Source organism: Peromyscus maniculatus, chromosome 1 (assembly GCF_049852395.1).
Source record: "Peromyscus maniculatus bairdii isolate BWxNUB_F1_BW_parent chromosome 1, HU_Pman_BW_mat_3.1, whole genome shotgun sequence".
Classification (NCBI taxonomy): domain Eukaryota; kingdom Metazoa; phylum Chordata; class Mammalia; order Rodentia; family Cricetidae; genus Peromyscus; species Peromyscus maniculatus.
In genome coordinates this window covers 53,596,759-53,620,048 of record NC_134852.1, presented here as the reverse complement: position 1 = coordinate 53,620,048, position 23,290 = coordinate 53,596,759, and the positions used below count along the sequence as shown (strand labels likewise).

Here is a 23,290-nt window from a genome sequence, read left to right as displayed (position 1 = left end):
GTCTTTCCGGCTACCACGTGATTTCTTCCCAGCAGGCGTCATTTTTTGCGTGCGCATTGCTCCCACTTGAATGGAACCAACGGCGTGAGAAAAGGTTTAGTCTGCCTTACTACGCAGGCGCCGGAAGGCGGGGCTAGGCTTTTCCCGGGCCGCACAAACCTTGTGCTGAAGTTCCGGACGTGCGTGCTCCGGAGACAGTCACGGAAGGCCACGGAGTTCTCTGGACGCATGCGTAGCCGTAAACGCGAATAACCGCGCAAAGCGTTACAGCCGTCTTCTCTTTGCGTTCAGTCGGGTGCGAGGTGCTCTCTGGAGCCCTTCTTGTCCCTGAAACAGCATCCAGTTTCCTCACTATTAAGTCCCTGGTCTGTGATGCCACCGTGCTCTTCCGGGAGGCTGGAGAGGCGAATGGCTCCTGCACCTGGTGCGATTGCCGTGACATGCTGGAGTCCCCACCGGGCTCCGGATAGGGGCTACTAACAAGCGCTCCATGTCTGCCACAGATGCCATACACTTTAGGCGCGATGCACAGGCATGTGCCTTGTGGGCAGGTGCTCAGAGCGCATTCACATTGGTACACACGGGAACCCGGACGTGTGCACCTCGCAAACACCGTCCCAGGCATGCTGGGGCTGTCACTTAGGTGACACGTATGTGTCACGAGTGGACGGGCCTGTGTGCTACTTAGCCAGCTTTGTGCACACCTCTGGCTTGACTCCAAGTCTTCAAGTACCTAGCAGGGGTTCAAATGTAACTTGTGACTCCTCCCAGAGTAGTAGAGTTGGGAAGAGGGTCCTAGGTCAGCCCCAGGATGCAATTAAGATCTTTTGCATCTTATTTACATATTGCCCTTCTGGGGGCAAAGGGGAGTCCCATGAGTCCCGTGGCAGTCAAGCTCTCAGAACCCTGGGGACAGGGGTGGAGCCCTCTGCACAGCCTCGCAGCTGGGGCAGGAAGCGAGAGTGGGGAGGGGGAAGGCCACAGCCCGCAGAGTCAAGGCGGGCCCAGGACCTGTGGAGACGGAGGGTAATACCAAAGCTCGAGCCCTGAGGCCCTGCTGGCCCCCTGGGCACCGGCCCAGCCCCGGCCTCCAGGGATGGCCCTTGTAGACCCCGACATCTTTAATAAGGACCCCCGGGAACACTATGATCTACTGCAGCGCCTGGGTGGTGGAACCTATGGAGAAGTCTTCAAGGTGAGAAAGTCTTTCTGCCTCCTCCATTGTCAAACCCGGGAGAGCTGGGGTGAGGACGGCCACCAGCAGTGCCAGAGGAAGCCGGGCCCTGGGCTTGGCCCAGAGATGCTGAGGGTGGCAAGCTATGGAGCCTGCCTGATGGCCAACTTCCCCTTTACAAGGCTCGTGACAAGGTGTCTAAGGACCTGGTGGCTTTGAAGATGGTGAAGATGGAGCCTGGTGAGAGGGTCCCCAGGAAGTCCTTCCCCACCCCTACCCTTACTTCTTAGGATGGGGAATCCACATCCTTAAGCCACCGCTCCTAGCCACCTTCTCTCTCCTGCCCTTCCTCATAGATGATGATGTCTCCACCCTTCAGAAGGAGATTCTCATGTTGAAAACTTGCCGGCATGCCAACATCGTGGCTTACCATGGCAGTTACCTCTGGTGATGTCTTAGCCCATCCCCCAACCCCAGCCTCTTATCTCTGACCAGGCATCACTAACCAGGTCCTAGGTGACCCAGATACCCTAACTTGACCTCCAACCTGAGCACCCCACTTTTAACTGGAGCATCCCAGCCTGATTCCTAATCTAAAATTCTGCCTTTCTTACTGAGTATCCCCTAGAGACTAACAAATACCAGTCTGCTCCCTGCATCCCCCATTTCACCCTGCTTCCTTAATATGAACCCCAAATTCTTTGGCCCCCAAGATAATGTATCAGCTGCCCCATTGATGACATCAGTTCCTCAACCTTGCACTCTGGACCTCTTTGTCCTGTCTGCTTCTCCATGAGCTCTCTGCCCTGTCCCCTAAGTCAGGCTGGGGTGGCAGAGGTGTGCCATGCGGTTGGAACCCAAAGACCTAAGTTCTAGGCAGATTGTTCTAGCGTGCGCATTTCCTGGCCCATCCTCAACCTCCTGCGTTGTGGGAAAGGGGACGCTCTGGTGGGTAGGGGAATCAGATGGCCTTGAGCCCTCATCAGCCTCTTCTAGAGACCACTGACAAGGTGTGAGTACCATTGCCATCCCTGATCTCCTGACCCCCTGTAGGCTGCAGAAGCTCTGGATCTGCATGGAATTCTGTGGGGCTGGTTCTCTCCAGGACATCTACCAAGGTTAGAGGAAGGACAAGGGGATCCATGCACCCCTGGACCCCCCACCCCACCTCTCTTGTCTCTCTGTGCTTGTATTCTGGGAACTGCCTTTGTGGTCCACACTTCACACCATGAGCCAGCCCTTCCACTGGTTCCAGCTGGGATGATGCTGGGGATCCTGGTGATGACCCTGCACCTGTGGATGCTGACTGTCTTTCCCCAGGCAATAATCCCCTCTGCTTCCATATCTCTATCTTTGTCTGGGTATCTATATTTTCTTGCCAAAACATATTCTTGGGTTAGGGCATTTCTTTCTTTTTTCTATTTATTTATGTGTTTAATCATCATCATCATTATTATTTTGGAGATGGGGGTCTCACTATGTAGTCCTGGCTTGCCTAGAACTCAATATGTACACCAGGCTGGCCTCCAACTCACAAAGCTCAGCCTACCTCTGCCTCCCTAGTGCTGAGATTCAAGTCATGTGCTACCACACCTGGCCTATTTCTGCTTTCTTTCTTTCTTTCTTTCTTTCTTTCTTTCTTTCTTTCTTTCTTTCTTTCTTTCTTTCTTTCTTTCTTTCTCTCTCTCTCTCTCTCTCTCTCTCTCTCTCTCTCTCTTTCTTTCTTTCCTTTTTTGGTTTTTCGAGACAGGGTTTCTTTGTGTAGTTTTTTGGTGCCTGTCCTGGATCTCTGTAGACCATGCTGGCCTCGAACTCACAGAGCTCTGCCTGGCTCTGCCTCCTGAGTACTGGAATTAAAGGCATGTGCCACCGCAGCCCGGCTATTTCCGCATTTTCTAACTCAGATTAGTTGCTCAGTCACTTTTTGGGCAGTCAGTCAATGAATTTCTGGGTCTAGCCTGCAGTTTGCCTTTCAGGGAAATTTGAGGTTAGATGTTGGATAGGCCTCTCATTCCCTCTGAATCAATCTCTCTCTCTCTCTCTCTCTCTCTCTCTCTCTCTCTCTCTCTCTCTTATACACACACACACACACACACACACACACACACACACTTTTTTTTTTGCCATAGTGTGTTTTGAATCAGAGTCTTACGCTTGCTAGACAAGCACTCTGAGCTATATCCCCAACCCTCTTTTATTTTTTTTAATTAATGTATCTAGTCTTTAAGAATTTCATATAGGTATACAATGTATTTTTATCACACCCCTCAACTTCTAGACATTCCCCCAGTGCTCTTTTTACTTATTATTTTGAGACAGCATCTCAATGAGTTGCCCAGGCTGGCCTTGAACTTGCAGTCTCACTGCCTCAGCCTCTTGAGTAGCTAGGACTACTGGTCTGTGAAACCGGACCCCACACTTCAGCCCTCTCTGAAGTTCTGATGTTCACCTCTGTCTTATTATCTCTAACTCCCTCTAGCCCAAGACCTCAAGTGTCCAAAAAGGGGGAACTTTATTAAAGGCCATCAGAGGTTGAGCTATACTCAATGGTAGAATATTGCAAGGTCCTGGGGTTTATCCGGGCAACACAAAACCTCCCCCAGAATGGGAAACTGAGGCCCATAGAGAGGAGTGACTCACCAGCCATTGTGCAAGCCTGCTTTTTGCCCGCCACCCTCTGTCATCTTTCTTTCTCTTGCCCCTTCCCCAACCCTGCTTGTCTCTCTTCCAAAATATGTCTCCCCGCATTCGGTGCCTGTTGTCATCTTTCTGTCTGCTCCGACCCTGGGTCTGTCTGTCTGTCTCTGGCTCATCTGGCCTGCCCTCCCATCACCCCCATTAGTAGACTCCCAGGACACCCACTGTCCTCTCGGGGAAAGCTGCTCACTCACCTCCCAGGTCATTGCCCCCTGCCCTCGCTCTTTTTTTCCTGCAGAGTGGGACCTGTCACATCCCTGCTCCTGCTTCTTAGGGTAGCCTTGCGGACCAGCATGCATGAAATGTCACATCCCCGCTCCTGCTTCTTAGGGTAGCCTTGCGGACCAGCATGCATGAAATGTCATAGCCCTTCCCACACATATTTCCTGTTGTTGTTTCTGGTTCTGTTTTTTCTTACTAATTATTAGCATATTAACATCTTACATCACATTTTTTACTTAATCTGATTTATTATTATTTATTAGTTTTTGAAATAACAGACAAGAGGTCCGGCACTGAGCTGTTCCTCCAGCGGTAATTACCATCCTATATTTTATTTCTCTTGGAGTGTTCTCCCCATGAGAGCAAGGATTTTATCTGTGTGTGTGTGTGTGTGTGTGTGTGCACATGCTAGTAAAGGAATCCAGGGACTTTCATATGCTAGGCAAGGACTTTATTGCTGAGCCACACCCTCACTGGGGGATTCTAGGTAGTGCTCTACCACTGAGCCACACCCCAGCCCCTCACTGGGGGATTCTAGGCAGGAGCTCTACCACTGAGCCACACCCCAGCCCCTCACTGGGGGATTCTAGGCAGGGGCTCTACCACTGAGCCACACCCCAGCCCCTCACTGGGGGATTCTAGGCAGGGGCTCTACCACTGAGTCACACCCCAGCCCCTCACTGGGGGATTCTAGGCAGGGGCTCTACCACTGAGCCACACCCCAGCCCCTCACTGGGGGGTTCTAGGCAGGGGCTCCACCACTGAGCCACCTACTAGCTCCTCATTGGTGAATTCTAGAGAGGTGTTCTATCTCTGAGCCACACCCCCAGGCTCTCCCTGAGCCACACCCAGTCTTTTGGGATGACTGTCTTTCCTGTAGCTGTGTCTGCAGGACCTGGCCCAGAGTAGGACTGTTGTAATTATTGCGGGATGACCGTCTTCCTCTGCACTATAGCTGCATATTGATCTATCTGTCTCTCCCGCTCCATGTGCACTTGCTCTTGGTTGTTTGGGAAACAGGTCTCTCTATGTAGCCCCGACTGGCCTCGATATTTGTATATAGCCCAGGCTAACCTCAAGCTCCTGGCTCAGTCTCGGAAGTAATAGGATTACAGGAGTAACCATGGGTGGTCCACCACCTTCCAGTGAGCCACCACCCTTCACCTCCCCTTCCAGTTGTCCGTCTGAAGTCTCCTCCTCTTTGGGCATCCTGTCATGGGTGGAGGGAGGCTGGGGAGCCCGGAGAGCCAGAGTCCCCGGCTCCTCTCCCAACATGTGGGTGACTTTTGCAGTGACTGGCTGTCTGTCCGAGCTCCAGATCAGCTATGTGTGCCGGGAAGTGCTCCAGGTGAGAAGAGGCCAGGGGGCTCCCAAAGTGAGCAGGGCCCTGCCCAGGCAAAGGGGCTCACCAGCCCGTCCTTGCCATCTCTCCCCAGGGTCTGGCCTACCTGCACTCGCAGAAGAAGATACACCGAGACATCAAGGTAGCCGGGGACAGTGGTGTCGCTGAGGGAAGGTCGTGGGGCCTGCTAGGGCTCCTGACAGTTGGAGCTTTAGGGTGGAGTCACAGGGGTGGGAGCCAGGCTGCAGTGGGGAGGGCGGTCTCTGACAGCTTCTAATTCCTCCTCTGGTCCCCAGGGAGCCAACATCCTCGTCAATGACTCCGGGGAGGTTAGGCTGGGTGAGTGTGGCTGGCGGGCGGGCTACAGAGGGAGCTGGTGGAGGTTGAGGAGGGGTGGGGTGGACACACACTATTTCTGTCTCTGCCTCCAGCTGACTTTGGAATCTCAGCCCAGATTGGGGCGACATTGGCCCGACGCCTCTCTTTCATTGGGACACCATACTGGTGAGGGGTGCTGGGTCAGTGGCTGGGTGGGAATGGTGGCGTTTCCCGTTTCCGCTCCCCAGAAAGTCCTTGGCTCTGCCCTCTCCTAAAGACCCTTTCCCTCTCTTAGGCTACCTTTTGAGTTTTCCACTTATCTATGTCTCTCTCTGGCCCTTTCTGCCCTTTCTCTTAGTGTTTGGATTTCAGTGGTGCTGGTTGTGGGGTGTGTGTGTGTGTGTGTGTGTGTGTGTGTGTGTGTGTGTGTGTGTTGTTTGTTTGTTGACACCGGCTCTGCTTTAGTTCAGGCTGGCCTTGAACTCCTGATTCTCCAGTCTCCAGTTCCTACAGTTTTAGGATTACAGGCATGCACCACCACCGCACCCAGCTTGGGTTGGTTTTTCCCTTGATCTCTATCTCTCTCTAAGTCTATTTCTGTGTTTTCTCAGCCTGTGGCTCTCTCTGTTTCTCTCTCTAGACTTTGGCTTTACTGTGTCTTGTGGACATCACTAAGCCATACTCCCAGCCTCCCTCTCTCCTGTTTCGAGACAGTGTCTCCCTCTGTAGCCCAGGCTGGCCTCAAACTCATGGTGCCTCTCCTGCTTTGGCCTCCAGAGTGCTAGGACCCCGAGTGTTCCCACGCTCCCCTTTTCCTCCGCCTTCGGCCACTTTGTCTTGGTGTCCCTGTCCCCTGGCTCTGTCTGTGCCCCATGTCCCCTGACCCTACGTCTCTCCTCTCCCTGGACCACTCCTTGCTCTCTGAGGGTCTCTGCCCACAGGATGGCTCCAGAGGTGGCAGCTGTGGCCCTGAAGGGTGGATACACTGAGCTGTGCGACATCTGGTCTCTTGGCATCACGGCCATCGAGCTGGCCGAGCTCCAGCCGCCCCTCTTCGACGTGCACCCTCTCAGGTAAAGGCTGGGGTGGCGGGTGCCCCGGGCACAGGGCCGTGCCCAGGCCCGACCCTCACCTAGGGAGACTCCTGTGGCTCCCTGAGCACAGAGACCTTTCCTCAGCTTGCCATAGTAAGACCTCCAGCTCAGTGTCCCTATCTGTTTTGGGGGGCAGGGTGTTTAGAGACATTTTCGCTTGTGTAGCCCTGGCTGGTGTCCAGTTTTCTGTGTAGCTGAGGATAGCCTACATTCCAGATCCTCTTGCCCCAGCCTCTCACAGGCCTTATGGATGTCTATCATCTTTTGTTTGTTTGTTGTGGAGACACGCTCTCCCCATCTCCCTATGTAGCCCAGGCTGGCCTCAAACTCACTCTATAGCCCAGGCTGGCCTTGGATTCTGATCCCCCTGCCTTAGCCTCCCAACTGCTGGCATTACAGGTGTGGCCCTCCATGCCCAGCTAGACATCCCCGCCTGGAGATTCATTCTGGATGGGCTAAAGCTTCAAATTTTCCAAAACATCATAAACAGCTTCTCTTAGAAGTGACTTCAAGCCGGGTGTGGTCATCCTGTGATCCCAGCACTCAGGTAGCTGAGCCAGGCGGTCTGGAGTTTGAGGCTAGCCTGAGCTACATAACAAACTCCTATCTAAAAGCAGGAACAAAAAGGGGGTGGCCATATTGGATTTAAAACCAGAACTGTATTTCCTTCTTGTGTGTATACACACATATGTAAGCATGTGTGTGGAGGTCAGAGGTCAGCCTCTGGCCTTGTTCTTCAGGCACTGTCTACTTTGTTTGTTTGTTGACAAGGTCTCTCACGGGCCTGGAGTTGGAAGATTGGGCTAGCCTGGCCCCCACCACAGAGCTCCACCTGTCTCCACCTTCCAGCACTGGGTCCTATGCTCATCCCCCGACCCAGTTTATTCGTTTACACACATGTGGCAGTCAAAGGACAGTTTACAGGAATTCATTTGCTACTTCCTCTTTGTGTGTCCCAGGAACTGAACTCAGGTCATCAGGCTTGGCAGCAAGTGCTTGACCCTCTGAGCCGTCTCCCAGGCCCATATGCTCAGCTTTTCAAAATAATTTTTAAATTTTTATTTTTGTGTATTTGGGTGTGTGTGAATGTACGTGCACATGTGTGCAGGTGCACACACCTGTGGGTGTGCAGAGGCCAGAGAAGGGTGTCAGGTGTCCTGCTCTGTCACACCTCACCTTACTCCTCTGAGACAGGGTCTCTCTCTGATCTTGGAGCTGGGCTGGTGGCCAGCAAGCCCCAGGGTTCCTCCTGCCTCTGCTTCTACAACACTAGAGTCACAGGCATGCCCCACTTCTTGCAGGGGGCCTGGAGACTTGAACTCAGATCCTCAGGCTTGCATAGCAAGTGCTCTTACCGTCTGAGCCATCTCCATTTGGGAACTCCTGAAGCGATGTGATTTGTCCCCATGGTTCTGAACCCCATGTTCTCCCTGCTGCTCTAGGGTTCTCTTCCTCATGACAAAGAGTGGCTACCAGCCTCCTCGGCTAAAGGAAAAAGGCAAATGGTAAGGGAGGTGACCTGAGGGAGGGCTGAGGAGGGCAGAGGAGTGGGGTGAAGGGCTCAGATCCCCTCATCCCAGGTCTGGCTTCTTCCTCCCAAGGTCGTCTGCCTTCCATAACTTTGTCAAAGTCACCCTCACTAAGAGCCCCAAGAAACGCCCCGGTGCCGCCAAGATGCTCAGTGTAAGCCATCCCTCCTCAGGACTCCCTCCCTCCCCTCCTCCTCAGCCCAGGACTACATAGGACCCGGTGGCCCCTTCCAAACCCCTAGTTCCTCAGAATTTCCCAGGACTCTACCCACAGGACCCTCCAAACTGTACCGGGAGACCAGGCCTGGTGGCCGGAGTCTGCAGTCTCAGGCAGAGGTGGCAGGATCAGAAGTTTAAGGCCATCTTTGGTTATGTAGGGAGTTTGAGGCTATCCTGAAGATATTTCTTTTATGTTTGGTTGTTGTTGTTGTTGTTGTTGTTGTTGTTGTTGTTGGTGGTGGTGTGTGTGTGTGTGTGTGTGTGTGTTTGCGAGCACACTTTTTCTCTTGTTTTCATCTGTTTTGTTATGGTCTCATGTAGTCTAGGATAGCCTCACACTTGCTATCTAGCCAAGGATGACCTTGGAGTCTCGATCCTCCTGCCTCCACCTCCCAAGCGCTGGACTTACAGGCACGAGCCAACATGTCTGACTTTACCCCAGACAACTCTCTCCAAGTTGGTCTGAGTTGCTGGAATACTCCAAGGCCCAAAGGCCTCCAGACTTGTGCCTGAGAGTCTTCGCCAAGCCTGGTTGCTTCTAGGATGCCCTGGAATTCCTCCCCTCCCCTCCTGGGAGCCCTGAGTTCTTCCAATCTCTTAAAATGTCTTAGCATCTCTGGGCCCCTGATCCTCCCTTTCCTCTTCCTCAGCCGGTACCTTCCTCCAAGCATCTCTTCCGGCAGGCCCGTGTCCCCACCCTCCCCTGCCCCGCCAGCCTCTGACCCTGTCCCCTCTCACAGCATCAGCTGGTGTGCCAGCCAGGGCTCAACAGAGGCCTCATCTTGGATCTTCTTGAGAAAATGAGGAATCCTGGGAAGGGGGCACCTGCTGGGGAGCCTGACGACGAGGAGCCTGAGGTGAGGCCTCAGTAGAGAAGGACGTGGGAGCCTTAGGGCCCTTGCACAGTGTCTTCCTTCTGCCAGGAGAGCCCCGGGAAGTCCGGAGTAGAAGGAAATGGTCTGAGGAAGGGAAGCCTGGCAGGGTGGCATGCGGACGTCTAGAAGAGGGCGCGGCTGGAGGGCAGCCGTGGGGTGAGGCAGGATTGCTAACATAACCTTTCTGTCCAGCCACCCCCTGCCATCCCTCGGCGGATCAAATCCACCCACCGGGCCAGCTCACTGGGGATCCCAGACACAGACTGCTGTCGTGAGTTGACAACCCTACAGTTTGGGCCTCCTCGCTCACTGTCTGGGCTCAAATTCTTGGAATTCAAGAAATTCTTGGCCGTGTAACCTTCAAACTGACCTCAGAGTCCCCTCCCCAGAATCTCATGAGACCTCCCAGGTCTGACCCCAAAGATACCCCGAGAGTCTATCTAAAGGCCTGGTGGTGCACACCTTTAATCCCAGCACTCAGGATGATCACTGTGAGTTCAGGGCTGCCTGGTCTACATAGTGAGTTCCAGGCCAGGGCTACACAGTGAGACCTTGTCTCAAAACAAAACAACGACAAGAAAAATACCCCCCCCCCCAAAACAGAAAATACCCAAAGACTAAAAATAAAACACAAAACAAAAGAGCCCATACACAGGCTGGGGGGCTATAGCTCAGTTGGTAGAGTACTTGCCTTGCATACACAAGGTCCTGGGTTCAGTCCCAGCATTGACTAAACCTGGCGTGGTGAAGTTTAACTGCGCTCCCAGCACTTGGGAAGTGGAGGCAGGAGGATCAGAACTGCATGGACATCATGTAATGAGTTAGAGGCCAGGACGACGGGAGAGCCTGTCTTAAAAATGCATAGGGGCCAGTGAGATGGCTCCGTGTCTGAAGGAGCTTGCTGCTAAGCCTGATGACCTGGACCCACCTGTGGAAGGCTGGAACCAACTTCTGCGAGCTGGCCTCTGACACACATGCCTCTCTCTCACACAAAACAAATAAATACCTGTAATTTTTCATAAATTAAAAAAAAAAACTGTGAGAACCCCTAATTCCTAAGTAAAGCCTGAAAACAAACATCTCACACCTGCTTTGAGCCCCTCTAACCCTCTGATGTCACTCCGAGACCCCCAAACATGACCCCTGTAAACATGAGCCCTTCCCTCCGGGGACAGTGGCCATCCTTAAAGCCCTGGCTCCAGCCCCGCACCCCCACTCCTGATTCACTAATTTGTCTTATCCCCACTTGTCAGGGCGGCACATGGAGTTCCAGAGGCTCAGAGGAATGGAACCCAGACCTGCAGCTGACACTGTGAGACGCCTCTATGCTCGCCCGATACGTCCCCTCTTCCCTGTTCTGCCCTGGGTCATTCTGACTCTTTCCTGTCTCACAGGTTTGCTTACAGCCCCCTGGAGACTTCAGGAGCACCAGTCCCAGGTCCAGGACCCCTCCCCCGGGCTGGCGGGGAGGGCCGTGGGTTATGTGGGAGCCACCTGAGGCTCATGCCTGTCGTTCTTCAGGAGCCAACTGTCAGAGTCTGATGACGACTATGATGATGTGGACATGTAAGACCCCATGAACCCTCACTGCGGCCCCAACCTTTCCTGTCACCCCATTGCTTCAGCTGCGGTCTTCCCTCCTCCTCGCCAATCCCTGGTCCCCAAACCCACTGGACCCTCCACCTTCACCTCTGACCCCTGGACCCCTCCCCCATCCCTTCTTCCTCAAACCCTCCCTTCCTACTGCAGATTGACCTTAAGGTTTCCTACATATTACACAGGCGCTCTATCACTGAGCTGCATCCCCAGCCCTCCGCTCTGGTGTCTAAGCAGGCGCTCTATCACTGACCTGCATCCCCAGCCCTCCACTCTGGTGTCTAGGCAAGTGCTCTATCACTGAGCTACATCTTCAGCATTCTTTTTACTTAAAATATTTTTTTTTGTTTTGTTTTTTTTCCGAATAGGATTTCTCTGTGTAGCCCTTGTTATCCTGGAATTCACTCAGTAGACCAGGCTGGCCTCGAACTCAGAGAGACTCACCTGCTTTTGCGTCCAGTGCTGGGATTAAAGGCATGTGCCACTCCCAGCCTTAAATTTTTTTTTTTAATTTATTCTATGTGTTTCAGTGTTTTGTTTGTTTGGACAAATATGGTCCTGGTGCCTGTGATGGTCGGTAGAGGGCATTGGATCCACCGGACTAGAGTTTCAGGCTGTTGTGAGCTGCTTTGTGGGTGCTGGGAACCAAACCCAGATCTTCTGAAAGAATAACAAGTGCTCTTAACCACCGAGCACTTCTCCAGCCCCTCTTTTTAATTTTTAATTAAGTAAAAAAAAATTTTGAAGCCTGGAGGTGGTGACGCACACCTTTAATCTCAATGCTTAGGGTACAGAGGCAGGCAGATCTCTGAGTTTGAGGCCAGCCTGGTCTACATAGTGAGTTCCAGGACAGCCAGGGCTACACAGAGAAACCTGTCTCAAAAAACACAAAAACAAAACAGACAAATAACCAACCAAACAAACAAACAAACAAACAAAAAAAACAAAAAGAAAATTGAGACAAAATCTCACTATGTAGCCCCAGCAACATCTTTAGAAAAAGGGGGCCTCAAGTTCGCAGAGATCCCCCTGCTCTGCCTTCCAGGCACTGGGATTAAAGGGGTGCCAAGCTTCTTCTGCTTTTTTATTTGATACAGGTTAACACTAAGTTGCCCAGGCTGGAATTGAATTCATTCTGTAGGCCAGGCAATCCCCCTGCCTCAGCTTTCTAAGTAACTGGTATTACCTGCCCAACCAGGCCTGGCTCCTTCTACCTCCTACAACCTTTTATCTAGTCCCCAACTTTGGCCCTGAGCTGCCCTCCAGCCCAGGCCTGACCCGCCCGGACCCTCACAGCTCTGGTGCCTCATCTGCTTCCCAGGCCCAGATTCCTCTGCCTACCCCCCAACCTCAGCTTCGACCCCCACCTCCTCCCCCAGCTCCTATCATCTTCCCACTGAGCCCAAGACGGTCTCAATCCTCTTGCCTCTGCTTTCCAAGTAGGTGAGATTACAGGCTAGTGACCGAGGCCCGACCTCAGATGAAATCTTGACCCATGGAAATTTCCCACATCAGGTTTTAAGTCTCAGGCCTCCCTGTGCACCCAGCAGTTACCCCAAGTCCCCACGCTCTCCCCGCCCTGGCTCGGGGACAGTCTCCAGCCCACTTCCCACTCAGTCCCCACCTTCTGTGCACTGGCATGCCGGGCAGAGGGTGAGGAATGGAGCGGACCTTGGGGATCTCAGGGACCATGTAACATCCCAGAGCTGCTACTGCTCCTGTCGCCATGGCTGTCAGTCACAGAGTCCTCAGCTCCAGCCACTCCAGGCCACCAGCCTGAAACCCCCCCCCACCCCCCCCACCACCACCCCGTCCTTACACCCACACCTGCTCACCCTATGGTTGTGTTTCAGCCCTGCCCCAGCAGAGGACGTGCCTCCTCCACTGCCCCCCAAGGTAAGGCCCTGGGGTCCTGAGGCCAAGGCCTTTGGTGCTGGGACGATTTAAATGTCTATAATTTGGCAGGGCGATGGTGGCACACGCCTTTAATCCCAGCACTTGGGAGGCAGAGGCAGTGGATCTCTGTGAGTTCAAGGAAGCCTAGTCTACAGAGTGAGATCCAGGACAGCCAGGACTACACAGAGAAACCTTGTCTCAAAAACAACAAAACAAAACAAAACTGTTTAGAGTTTGAAGCCAGAGGTGTCTGAATATTACAGAAAGCTTAAGTGTTTGGGGTACAGGATAGATATATAGAAACTCAGCTGAAGCTGGGTGTGGTGCTGCACCCAGGGTGTGGAGGCAGGAAGATCAAGAGTTCAAGATCATCCTTAGGTACGTAGCAAGTTCAAGACCAGCCTGGGCTACACAGTGCCAGAGTGAGATGCTGTCTGTTTAAAGCAGGGCTGGGTATCTGGGAATCTGGAGTGATGGGTCCTGTCAAGAAGCTGGCCTAATGCCCAGCATTAACCCTTTGTGCTCTGCTGTGTGCCCATGTGAGGATGTGGTTCTGGGAAATGGTAGAACCAAGGCAGGCTGTCATGGGGAGGATCATAGCTATGGCTGATTCTTGGTCCTGGAAGAGGCAGGGATTGGGGTGCAAGGTGCACCTTCTTCTGGAACCTCTCACATATCTGTTTCTCCCATACTCCTGTCTCCATAGCCCAAGTTCCGGTCTCCATCTGACGATGGTTCTGGAGGGCTAGGGGACGACGGACAGCTGAGCCCAGGGGTGCTGGTCCGGTGTGCCAGTGGGCCTCCTCCTCGTACCCCTCGTCCGGGGCCTCCCCCAGCCACACACAGCCCCCATCTCACAGCCCACTCAGGTATCAGGCCTGCCCGGGGAGGACGATGGGCAGGGTTGGAAGCCTCTCGGCCTGATCTTGCTTCAACTGCTATCAGATCCCTCACTGTGGAACTCAGCCGCGCCGGAGCCAGGTCAGCCCCCACTCCTGCCCCCTAAGAAGGAAAAGATGAGGAGAAAGGTGAGAGTTAGCTACAGGTTCAAGATAGGCTGGCCCAGGGGGAGATGGGTTGGCATCTCATGGGTGACATTTATTGAGTCCTTCCTCTGTGCCAGACACTGATCTTGTGGGATGTGTGTATGTGTCTGTAGGTGGATGGATGCACAGGCACACAGGTAGAGGCACAGGCTTGTAGGTGTAATTTTCTGTCCCACCAGTCAGTTCCCAAATAACCACACAGAGACTTATTATTAATTATAAATGCTCAGCCAATAGTTAAGGCTTGTTACTCTTACAAATTAACTCAAATTAATTAACTCATCTTGCTGCTTTCTGCATCTGCTGGTGACTCTGCCCTTCTTCATCCCAGAGGTCTCTCTCCCTGTCCAAAAGTCCCACCTAACCTCTTCCTGCCTAGCTTTTGACCAGTCAGCTCTTTATTAAACCAGTGAGAGCACCACATCTTCACAGTGTACAAAAGGACTGTTCCGCAACACAGGCACATGGTGGGTGCACATATGAAGGCCAGAGGGCATCAGGTGACCTGCTCTATGACTCACCATTATTTCTTTGAGACAGAGTGTCTCACTGAAGGCGGAGCTGGGCTGGTGCCAACAAGCGTCAGGGATCCTCCTGTCTCTGGGAGGATCATAGCTTATGACCAGCTTTTTTTTTTTTTTTTAACTTTTATGCTTTTCTCATATATTACATCCTGATTGCAGTTTCCCCTCCCTCTACTCTTCCCAGTCCCTTCCCCCACCTCCCCTTTCCCCCAGATCAGCTCCTTGTCTGTTTCCCTTTTTTAAAAAAGGAAAAGAAACAAAGAGCAGGCCTCCCAGGAATATCCACCAAATATAGCCTAACAAGATACAGTAAAACTAGGCACAAGCCCTCCTATCAGGTCTGGACAAGGCAACCCCGTAGGAGGAAAAGGGTCCCAAGCACAGGCGACGGAGTCAGAGGCACCCCACTGCCACTGTTGGGAGTCCCACAAGAACAGGGAGCTACACCTCATAGGTGTGCGCAGAGGACCGAGCTCAGACCCATGCAGGGTCTGTGTGTGTCCTTCAGTCTCTGGGAGCCCCGCTTAGTTGATTCAGTGGACTGTTCTCATGGTGTCCTCAGCCCCTCTATCTCTTACAATCCTTCCCCCCCCCCCCTTCTTAGGGTTCCCCTGGCTCTGCCTAGTGTTTGGCTGTGGGTCTCTGCATCTGCTTCCATAGGTTGCTGGATGGCACCTCTCTGCTAACAATTGTATGCCCATCTTTTTCACATGGGTGCTGGGAGTCTGAACTCGGGTCCTCACATTAGCACAGCAAGTGCTCTTCCCTGCTGAGCCCTGATCTGTGTCCTACATGAAAACAGATACCGCCTACTCTGCAGCGGCGCTGAGGCAGGAAGATGGAGCTGCAGGGCCAGGGTGCCGTTTGGCCTTCCCATCACTGATAAAACCTGGGCCAAACCAGCTCGGGGAAAAAGGCTTGGCTTGGTGTCCACCTCACCTCACAGTCCATCCGAGAAGTCGGGGCAGGAACTGAAGCAGAGGCCGAGGAGGAGCCCTGCTGTCTGCCTCGCTCCCCGTGGCTAGCTCAGCCTGCTTTTCCATAGGACCCAGGTCACCGGCCCAAGCTGGCACCTTCGAGAGGGGCTGGGCCCTCCCGTATTAATCAGTAATTTTTTTAAAAGTTCCACAGTCTGGCAGAAGCATTTCCTCAGTTATGGTACCCGCTTTCGAAATGACTCTAGTTTGTGTACGTTGACAAAACGCTGAGGCAAGAGAGCTTACCTAGAATTCTGCAGTGAAAGGTTGGGGCCGTAGCTCACCAGGAGAGAGCTTGTCCAGTTCAACAGTGAGGGGCTGGGGGGGGAGGGGGGCTCCACGGAGGAGAGCTTAGCTGCTATGTGCTATGTGCAAAGCCAGGACCTGCAAGGCAGGAGTAAGGGGCGGCGGCTTCTGGGTTATGTGGGGTACATAGGAGAGGGACCCCAGAGGTGGCTGTTTTCTGTTCCACAGATGGAGAAAGCGAGGCGCCAAGAGGTAAGCAGTTTACCCAGGGTCACCCATAAGACATTCCCCTTTATCCATGTAGGATCCATTTCAGGACACTCCCCCCTCGCATGGGTGCCTCAAACTGGCTAGTACCCAACCCTGTATGTTCCACTGATACATGTGCCTGTGAGGGGTTTCACTGACAGGCACAATAAGAAGTTTACTGTAGAGTCGGGGTGTGGTCGCACATCTCCAATCCCCAGCACTGGGGAAGTAGAAGCAAGAGGATCAGGAGTTGAGAGCCAGCCTGGGCTACATAGAGAACCCAAGGCCAGTCAGGACTACATGAGACCCCATGTAAAAAAGATAAAAAGCTAAAACAAAACATAATTTGTTTTTGTTTTTCAAGACAGAGCTTCTCTGTATAATAGTTCTGGCTGTCTTAGAACTCACTTTGTAGACCAGACTGGCCTTGAACTCACAGACATCCACCTGCCTCTGCCTCCCGAGTGCTGATTAAAGACCACCACTTCCTGGCAATTGTATTTATTTATTTATTTATTTATTTATTTATTTATTTATTTATTTATTTATTTATTTATTTAATGTGCACTGATGTTTTGCTTGCCTGTATGTCTGTGTGAGGGTGTCAGATCCTTTAGAACTGGAGTTACAGACAGATGTGAGCTGCCATGTGGGTGCTGGGAATTGAACCTGGGTCCTCTGGAAGAACAGCCAGTGCTCTTAATCACTGAGCCATCTCTCCAGCCCTGACATTTTTTTTTTTTTTTTATTTTCGAAATCTTTCATGCGATGTTTTTGAGACCATGCCTACACAGATGGGGGGTGGGAAGTGGGGTTCTGCATCTCTAAGGCATAGGCAGCGTCTGAACCCTGCACTCATCTGGCTGTCCCCTGATCATTGTTGCTAACCACTGACCACGGCCGTCCAGGGATGCGCCCTTCTTGTGAAGTTATTCAACGGCTGCCCCCTCCAGATCCACAGCACAGCTGCCTGGACACATCCCTCTACTAAAGGTGGGCATTCAGGAGGTCCAGAGCTGCCTGGGGTGAGGGGCCAGGCGGGGATGGTGGGGCCCTAATGGGAGCACAAAGAGGTATAGGAAGAATATTTTTATTTTTATTTTATTTGAGTGATTTCACCTGCATGTATGCTTGTCTACTATGTGCATGTAGTGTTGGCAGAGGCCAGAAGAGGGCACTGTATCCTCTGGAACTGGAATTACAGATGACTATTCCCTGGCATATGGGTGCTGGGAACCGAACCCAGGTCCTCTGCAAGAGCAACAAGTGCTCTTAACCACTGGGCCGTCTCGCCAGCCCCAGGAGGGTCTTTTTGTTATTTAAGATTTAGGTCTTTATTTTTAGATAATGTCTTTTTTTAAATATGGTATTATCATTTGAGAATGCCTTACAATATATTTTGATCATCTTCACCCCCTGCTCTTCCCAGATCCAGCCCTACTCTCCATCCCTTCCCAGCTCACTGTCCTTTTTTGTAAGTCATGGAGTCTAATTTATGTTGTCCCTTACTCATGACTGTGAGGCCATCCACTAGAGTGGGGTTAACCCTCAAAGAAAGCTGACTTTTCCTCCCCAAGAAACTATCAACAGGTGGATGCTGTGCACAGGTTTGTGCACATCAGCCCAGGTGTTTGCAGAGCCCAGAAGAGTGTGTAAGAGCCCCTGAAGCTGCAGGTGCAGGTGGCTGTGAGCCTCCAGGCATGGGTGCTGGGAACCCATCAAACCAGGCCCTCAGTGAGCGGCAGGTGCTTAGCTCTGGAGGGAGGGCCTTAGTGGAGTGACGTTGACGAGCCAAATCTGGAGCAGACACTGTGGGTAGTGTCAGATCTGGAGAGCCATGAGGGGAAGTGAAAGGTGACTTCAAAGGTGAACACTATAGAAGACGGAGTTTAGAGGCCAGAGGTGTTCGAATAAGACAGTTTAAAGTCAGGGGTACGTGACGGAGGAATCGAAGGTCACCTCCATGTTGATGGCAGAGACCAGGATCAGCTTTGGGGGGTAAGATTTGGGGGTCAGTATTAAATAACATAAGAGGCTTGGAATGGAGGTGTGCACCTTTAGTCCCAGCACTCCTGAAGCTGAGGCCAGCCAGGGCTATGCAGCAAGAGCCTTTTAAAACAGACAGCATAGTAGTGCAAAGCACGCTAGGAAGTCAAGGCTTGGTTTCAGAGAGAGGTCAAGGGCCAGTGGGATACTTGTGACCAGAGCTCTTCAAACAAGAGGCAGGCTTGGGAGATGGCTCAGCAGTTAATCATGGGGGCTGGCTTAGGGGTCTGAGCAGGGTTTGAGTTCAGACTTGAGAAGATACAAGGTGGGGGTGTTAGTCTGCAGGGAGAGTTAGTATGAAAGGATGGTGGTGGGGTGGAGGGCCAGTTTGGGACAAAGATTAGGAGGTCCTTGCCCACAATGAGAGACCCGCTTTGTCTGGCCCACTCAGACCAGCACCTGCTCCTGGGTGCAGAGGAAGGCATTTTCATACTGAACCGGAATGATCAGGAGGCCACGCTGGAGATGGTGAGGGATGGGGTCAGTGCTGGGGGGGTGGGGTGGCGTTGGGTGAATAGGAATCACAGAAGTCACCCGCATTCTCCGCAGCTCTTCCCTGGACGGACAACCTGGGTGTACTGCATCAACAACCTGCTCATGTCTCTCTCAGGTCAGCCTGTGGACTTGGGGAGGGGCAGGGGCCAGGAGTTAAGGGTTGGGGTGGAGGTAATGTGTGGATGAGTCCTTAGCTTCACTGACACTGAGGTTCAAGTCGCCCCTTTCCTTCTGGGTGAACTGAAGGCAAGGGGGCTTCTTTCCCTGGGCCTCAGTTTCCATATCTGCACAATCTCGGAATTTTCCATATCTCGGAAATCTTCCCCTCTCAAGTTGGTTGTGAGTTAAGTTTTACAATAAATTCGTCTTTAAATACCTTCGACATCTCTGAGTATAGCTGCTACACCCCTTTAACCCCAAAGCATAAGAGACGGGGCAGGTGGGTCTGACACACCTAGTCTCCCTTTCAGTCCATAACAGACTGAAGAAATTACAGGGGTTTTTGTTGGTTGGCGTTTGGTAAGTAACAGGGCCGGTGCATGCTTACAGATGTGCTTACAGATGTGCTACCATTGAGCTGTATGTCCAGCAGCACCCTTCCCCCATGTTTTTTTGAGACAGAATTCCCACTGTGTATCCCAGGCTAGCCTTGAACTTGGGGTGGTTCTCTGGCCTCAGCCTCCCAAGTCCTGAGATTATAAGCAAGTCTGCCACTCCTGGCATAGGTAGGTGTTTGGTTTTTGTTAAATTTTTACAGGTACCAGGTGTGGTGACACACCCCTGTAATCCTAGCACTGAGGGTGGAGCCAGGAAGATGGGAGTTCAAGACCCATCTCAAATACATGGGGGCGTTAAAGGCCAGCCTGCACCCCATGAAACCCTGTTTTGAGAAACAAGCACCAAAAATACAGAAGTAAACCTCAAGTGCAACTTCGTAGGCTACTTAAACTTCCCTCACCTGGCTGTGGTGCTATGAGGGCAGAGACCAGCCCTGCTCTCTATCTGTCTGTCTGTCTGTCTGTCCACCCCCCAGCAGATCACAGTGCCTGGATCACACTCGTCCTTTCAGACATGAAGGGTGCAAAATGTGTGAAAGGAAAGTGGGATCTGCATGTCGGGGAGCTTCCAAGGGCGGGGCTCGCCAAGGGCTGGGAGACAAGAGGTGGTAAGGGGTCCTAAACTGCCTCCCTCCCCTCCCATGCACAAACTGCAGGGAAGACTCCCCACCTGTATTCTCATAGCATCCTGGGCCTGCTGGAGAGGAAGGAGATCAGAACAGGAAGCCCCATCGCTCACATTAGCCCTCACCGGTTTCTGGCAAGGTACCAGCCCCAGAGGGTACCACTGGCTTCCCTGCCCCAACTGCCATCCGGTTACCACTCACACCTCCTTCTTCTTCAGAAAGAACATGGTCTCCACCAAGGTCCAGGATACCAAAGGCTGCCGGGCCTGCTGTGTGGGTGAGAACCAGCCTCGGGGTGCTGGGTGGGTGGGTGGGGGTTGGTGCCTGGACAGTATCCACTCAGTAAGGCTGAGGCAAGGTGTCCAGGGCCCCGAGGAAGGGTACAGGGTGGTCTGGGAAGGAGACCGGGACCCTGACCCACCCTTGTCCACTTCCACAGCCGAGAGTACCAGCTCTGGGGGCCCATTCCTGTGTGGGGCGTTGGAGACGTCTGTGGTCCTGCTCCAATGGTACCAGCCAATGAACAAGTTCCTGCTCGTCCGGGTAAGTTCGCAGGGCAGGGGTGCGGCACTTTGGACCTACCCCATTTGTACTTAGTTAAAGAACTGGATGAACCCTCTCCCAGGACCCCTGCCCCCCATGCTGAGGCATTTTGAAAACTTCCTGAGGGTCTGGAGAGATGGCTCAGTGGTTAAGAGCACTGGCTGCTCTTCCAGAGGATCCAGGTTCAATTCCCAGCACTCACATGGCTGCTCACAACTGTCTGTGACTCCAGTTCACCCTCACACAGACATACATGCAAACAACACACCAATACATACAAAATAAAAATAAGTAAATCATTTTTTTAAAAAAATTCTGATCCTTAAGCCCTGCTCCTCACATCTGAGCTTAATTATTTCTCAGTCTCCAAGAGTCTGTCCTTTGGAGTCTAAAGTGTTTTTGCTGTTTTTGAGTCTAAAGTGTGTGCGTGGGTGGGGGTTCCCTGCCCTTCTGCCCCGGGCTGACACGCCTCCAGACAAGCCACATTTACGCTAAGGGCACGCTTTGTTTCTAATGCGGCCTGAAATTCCCTGAGGGCCTCGGCCACTGTCCCAGCAGCCTCCCTAAGCCGCCCTTCCCTTGCGGCCTGCAGCAGGTGCTGTTCCCGCTGCCCACGCCGCTGCCCGTGTTTGCGCTGCTGACAGCGCCGGGCTCCGAGCTGCCGGCGGTGTGCATCGGCGTGAGCCCCGGGCACGCGGCCAGGTCGGTGCTCTTCCACACCGTGCGCTTTGGTGCCCTGTCCTGCTGGCTGGACGACTCCAGCACGGGTGAGTGGGCTGTGCAGGGGAGGGTGGGGCTACTGGGGAGGGAGGGGCTGCAGGGGAGGGAGGGGCTGCAGGGGAGGGAGGGGCTATTGGGGAAGGCGGGGCTACTGGGGAGGGCGGGGCTATAGGGAAGACGGGGAGTGCTGCAGGATAGAGGAAATGGGGGAGAGGTTGCAGACAAAGGCAGAGCTGCAGGGATGGCGCGGGAGGAGCGGGTTCAGGCTGCAGGGAAGGGGTGGGGCTGCGGTGAGAGGGCGGGGCTTCAGAAAAGTGGCCTGGTTGCCAGAAAGGACAGGGCTGTGGGGAGGGGGCTGCATGATGAGGTGGGCCGAAGGGTGGTGGGACTACAGGTTAAGGCAGCTCGGAGAGGCGAGTTTCCCCTTGTGGAGGCGAGGGTCAGAGTGGCTGGGCAGCTAAGGCTGAGCCGGGGTCAGATGGATAACCGGGTGGGACCTGAGGGGTGCTAGCTGAACCGAGGGCCCGGCAGTTCGTTCTTCAGCCCCTGCCTCTCATGCAGAGCACAAGGGACCAGTGCAGGTGACCCAGGTCAAGGAAGACATGGTGATGGTGTTGATGGACGGTAAGAGCTTCCTCCCTCCCCTTCCTGGTCCTCAGCCCGGGACTCCGTGTTCCAAACCTCCCCTCCACTTCCTGCTAGGCTCTCTGAAGCTCGTGACCCCAGAGGGGGCCCCAGCTCCCGGGCTTCGCACCCCTGAGATCCCCATGACGGAAGCAGTGGAGGCTGTGGGTATGTGCTGGGAGGGGAGGGCCTGGGGTCAAGGGTGAGAGCTCTGTGACCTGAAGGGTCACGGGCAACTGCTTTCTCTCCAGCTATGGTTGGAGACCGACTCCAGGCCTTCTGGAAGCATGGAGTTCAGGTGTGGGCTCCAGGCTCGGAACAGGTAGGCAATTTCAGTTCACACCACTGCCTTGCCTTGTCCTCATCTTCTCATCCCTTAACTAGGCTTGGAGAGGCCCTGGGTCAGGACAGGGACTCCTGCCAGGAAGCTTGGGGACACACTTCTTCATCTGCATGCCTCCCCGCCCTTGGTGGGAACAGGCTCGTCTCACAAAGCAGCAGGCTGGCTTCTCCGACCTTTAATGGACTCTTTACAGTGGCCAACGGATAGGGCACTATGGTTTTTCAAGTTAGTGGTCTTGGCACAGAGCAGTTAAGTCACTTGCTCAAAGTCACACATTTCATGAGTAGCTCTGGGGTTGGAGGTCTCCTTAGGAAGCCATGTTAGTAGAGAGGGAAAGTCGTACAGACACATCCCCGCTTTCTCCACAGCTGCTGCAGGAGCTGAGAGACCCCACCCTCACCTTCCGTCTGCTCGGCTCCCCCAGGTATGGTGGTGGGGAGATGGACAGAGGACCGGGAGGGGCTGCTGGTGTGGAGTTAGGTTTCTGCGGCGGTTTCTTCTTTGGCCTAGAACACCCTTCCACACTTCTTTACTAAGCTCGCTCCTGAGGCTCCGGCTCCACCATGATTCTTGGGAGCCTTGGCCAACCTCCTGGGGAGAAGCCCCTGCTTCTCTGTCTTCCTGTAGCCCACCAATCGGGGTGTGTGTGTGTGTGTGTGTGTGTGAACTCCCCAGGCTCCATTACTGCTGTTGCTATGAGACAGCGTCTCACCGGGTAGCCCTGGTCGCTCTCCAAATCTCCTTTTTCCTTTATTGCACTGGGGAGGGACAGGCGTGTGCTGCAGAGGGCACCTGGAGATCGGAGGCCATCTCTGGGAGAGAGACGGCTCTCTCCCTCTCCCAGGTGGGTCTCGGGGATTGAACTCCAGTCATCAGGTTTGGGGCAAGCACCTCACCTGCTGAGTCATCTCGCCAGCCCACTTCAGACTCCTTATGTGGCTGAGGACGACCTTGAACTGCAGATCTTCCTGCCTCAGCCTCCCAGTTGTTGGGATCGTAGGCATGTGCCACCATGCTGCTTAGTCATGGTCACAGCCCAGCACTGACACAGTTCCAGTAACTCCTTGGAGAATGAACTAATGAATGAGTGAATGACTCGGCCTCTCTCTTCTTCAGGCCTGTCGTGGTGGAGACACGGCCCTCGGACAACCCCACCGCCCCTAGCAACCTCTACATCCAGGAATGACCATCTGAGAGAGCACGAGAAACGGACCTCTGTGGACTCCTGAAGACACTAGTGGCCATGACTTGTCCTTATCTTCCAATAAACATGACTTCGGTCTGTTGCCATCTTGCTTCTCTGGGGTGGGGGCAGATTTTTGGATGCCCAGT

General features: G+C 53.3%; 1 protein-coding gene across 2 annotated transcripts; it reads left to right on the top strand.

Moving 5' to 3' along the window:
- Positions 1-33: 33 nt before the first annotated feature.
- Positions 34-23,244, top strand: Map4k1 (mitogen-activated protein kinase kinase kinase kinase 1). Of its 2 annotated transcripts, XM_006981984.4 has the most exons (32): positions 34-1,195; positions 1,357-1,414; positions 1,531-1,621; positions 2,228-2,292; positions 5,386-5,441; positions 5,530-5,577; positions 5,732-5,774; positions 5,867-5,939; positions 6,695-6,826; positions 8,290-8,352; positions 8,449-8,530; positions 9,336-9,452; positions 9,663-9,741; positions 10,724-10,782; positions 10,865-10,908; positions 10,992-11,036; positions 12,920-12,962; positions 13,669-13,831; positions 13,908-13,990; positions 15,984-16,007; positions 16,913-16,997; positions 18,442-18,518; positions 18,600-18,660; positions 19,759-19,867; positions 19,947-20,005; positions 20,168-20,271; positions 20,864-21,038; positions 21,553-21,615; positions 21,694-21,783; positions 21,867-21,937; positions 22,327-22,382; positions 23,075-23,244. In XM_006981984.4, the coding sequence occupies exons 1-32, from the start codon at positions 1,097-1,099 to the stop codon at positions 23,142-23,144; spliced, it is 2,487 nt and encodes an 828-aa protein (XP_006982046.1). In that variant the 5' UTR covers positions 34-1,096; the 3' UTR covers positions 23,145-23,244. The 2 variants fall into 2 exon arrangements, with proteins under 2 accessions (XP_006982046.1, XP_076398586.1); XM_076542471.1 differs by lacking the exon at positions 15,984-16,007 and having other exon boundaries at positions 153-1,195.
- Positions 23,245-23,290: the final 46 nt, after the last annotated feature.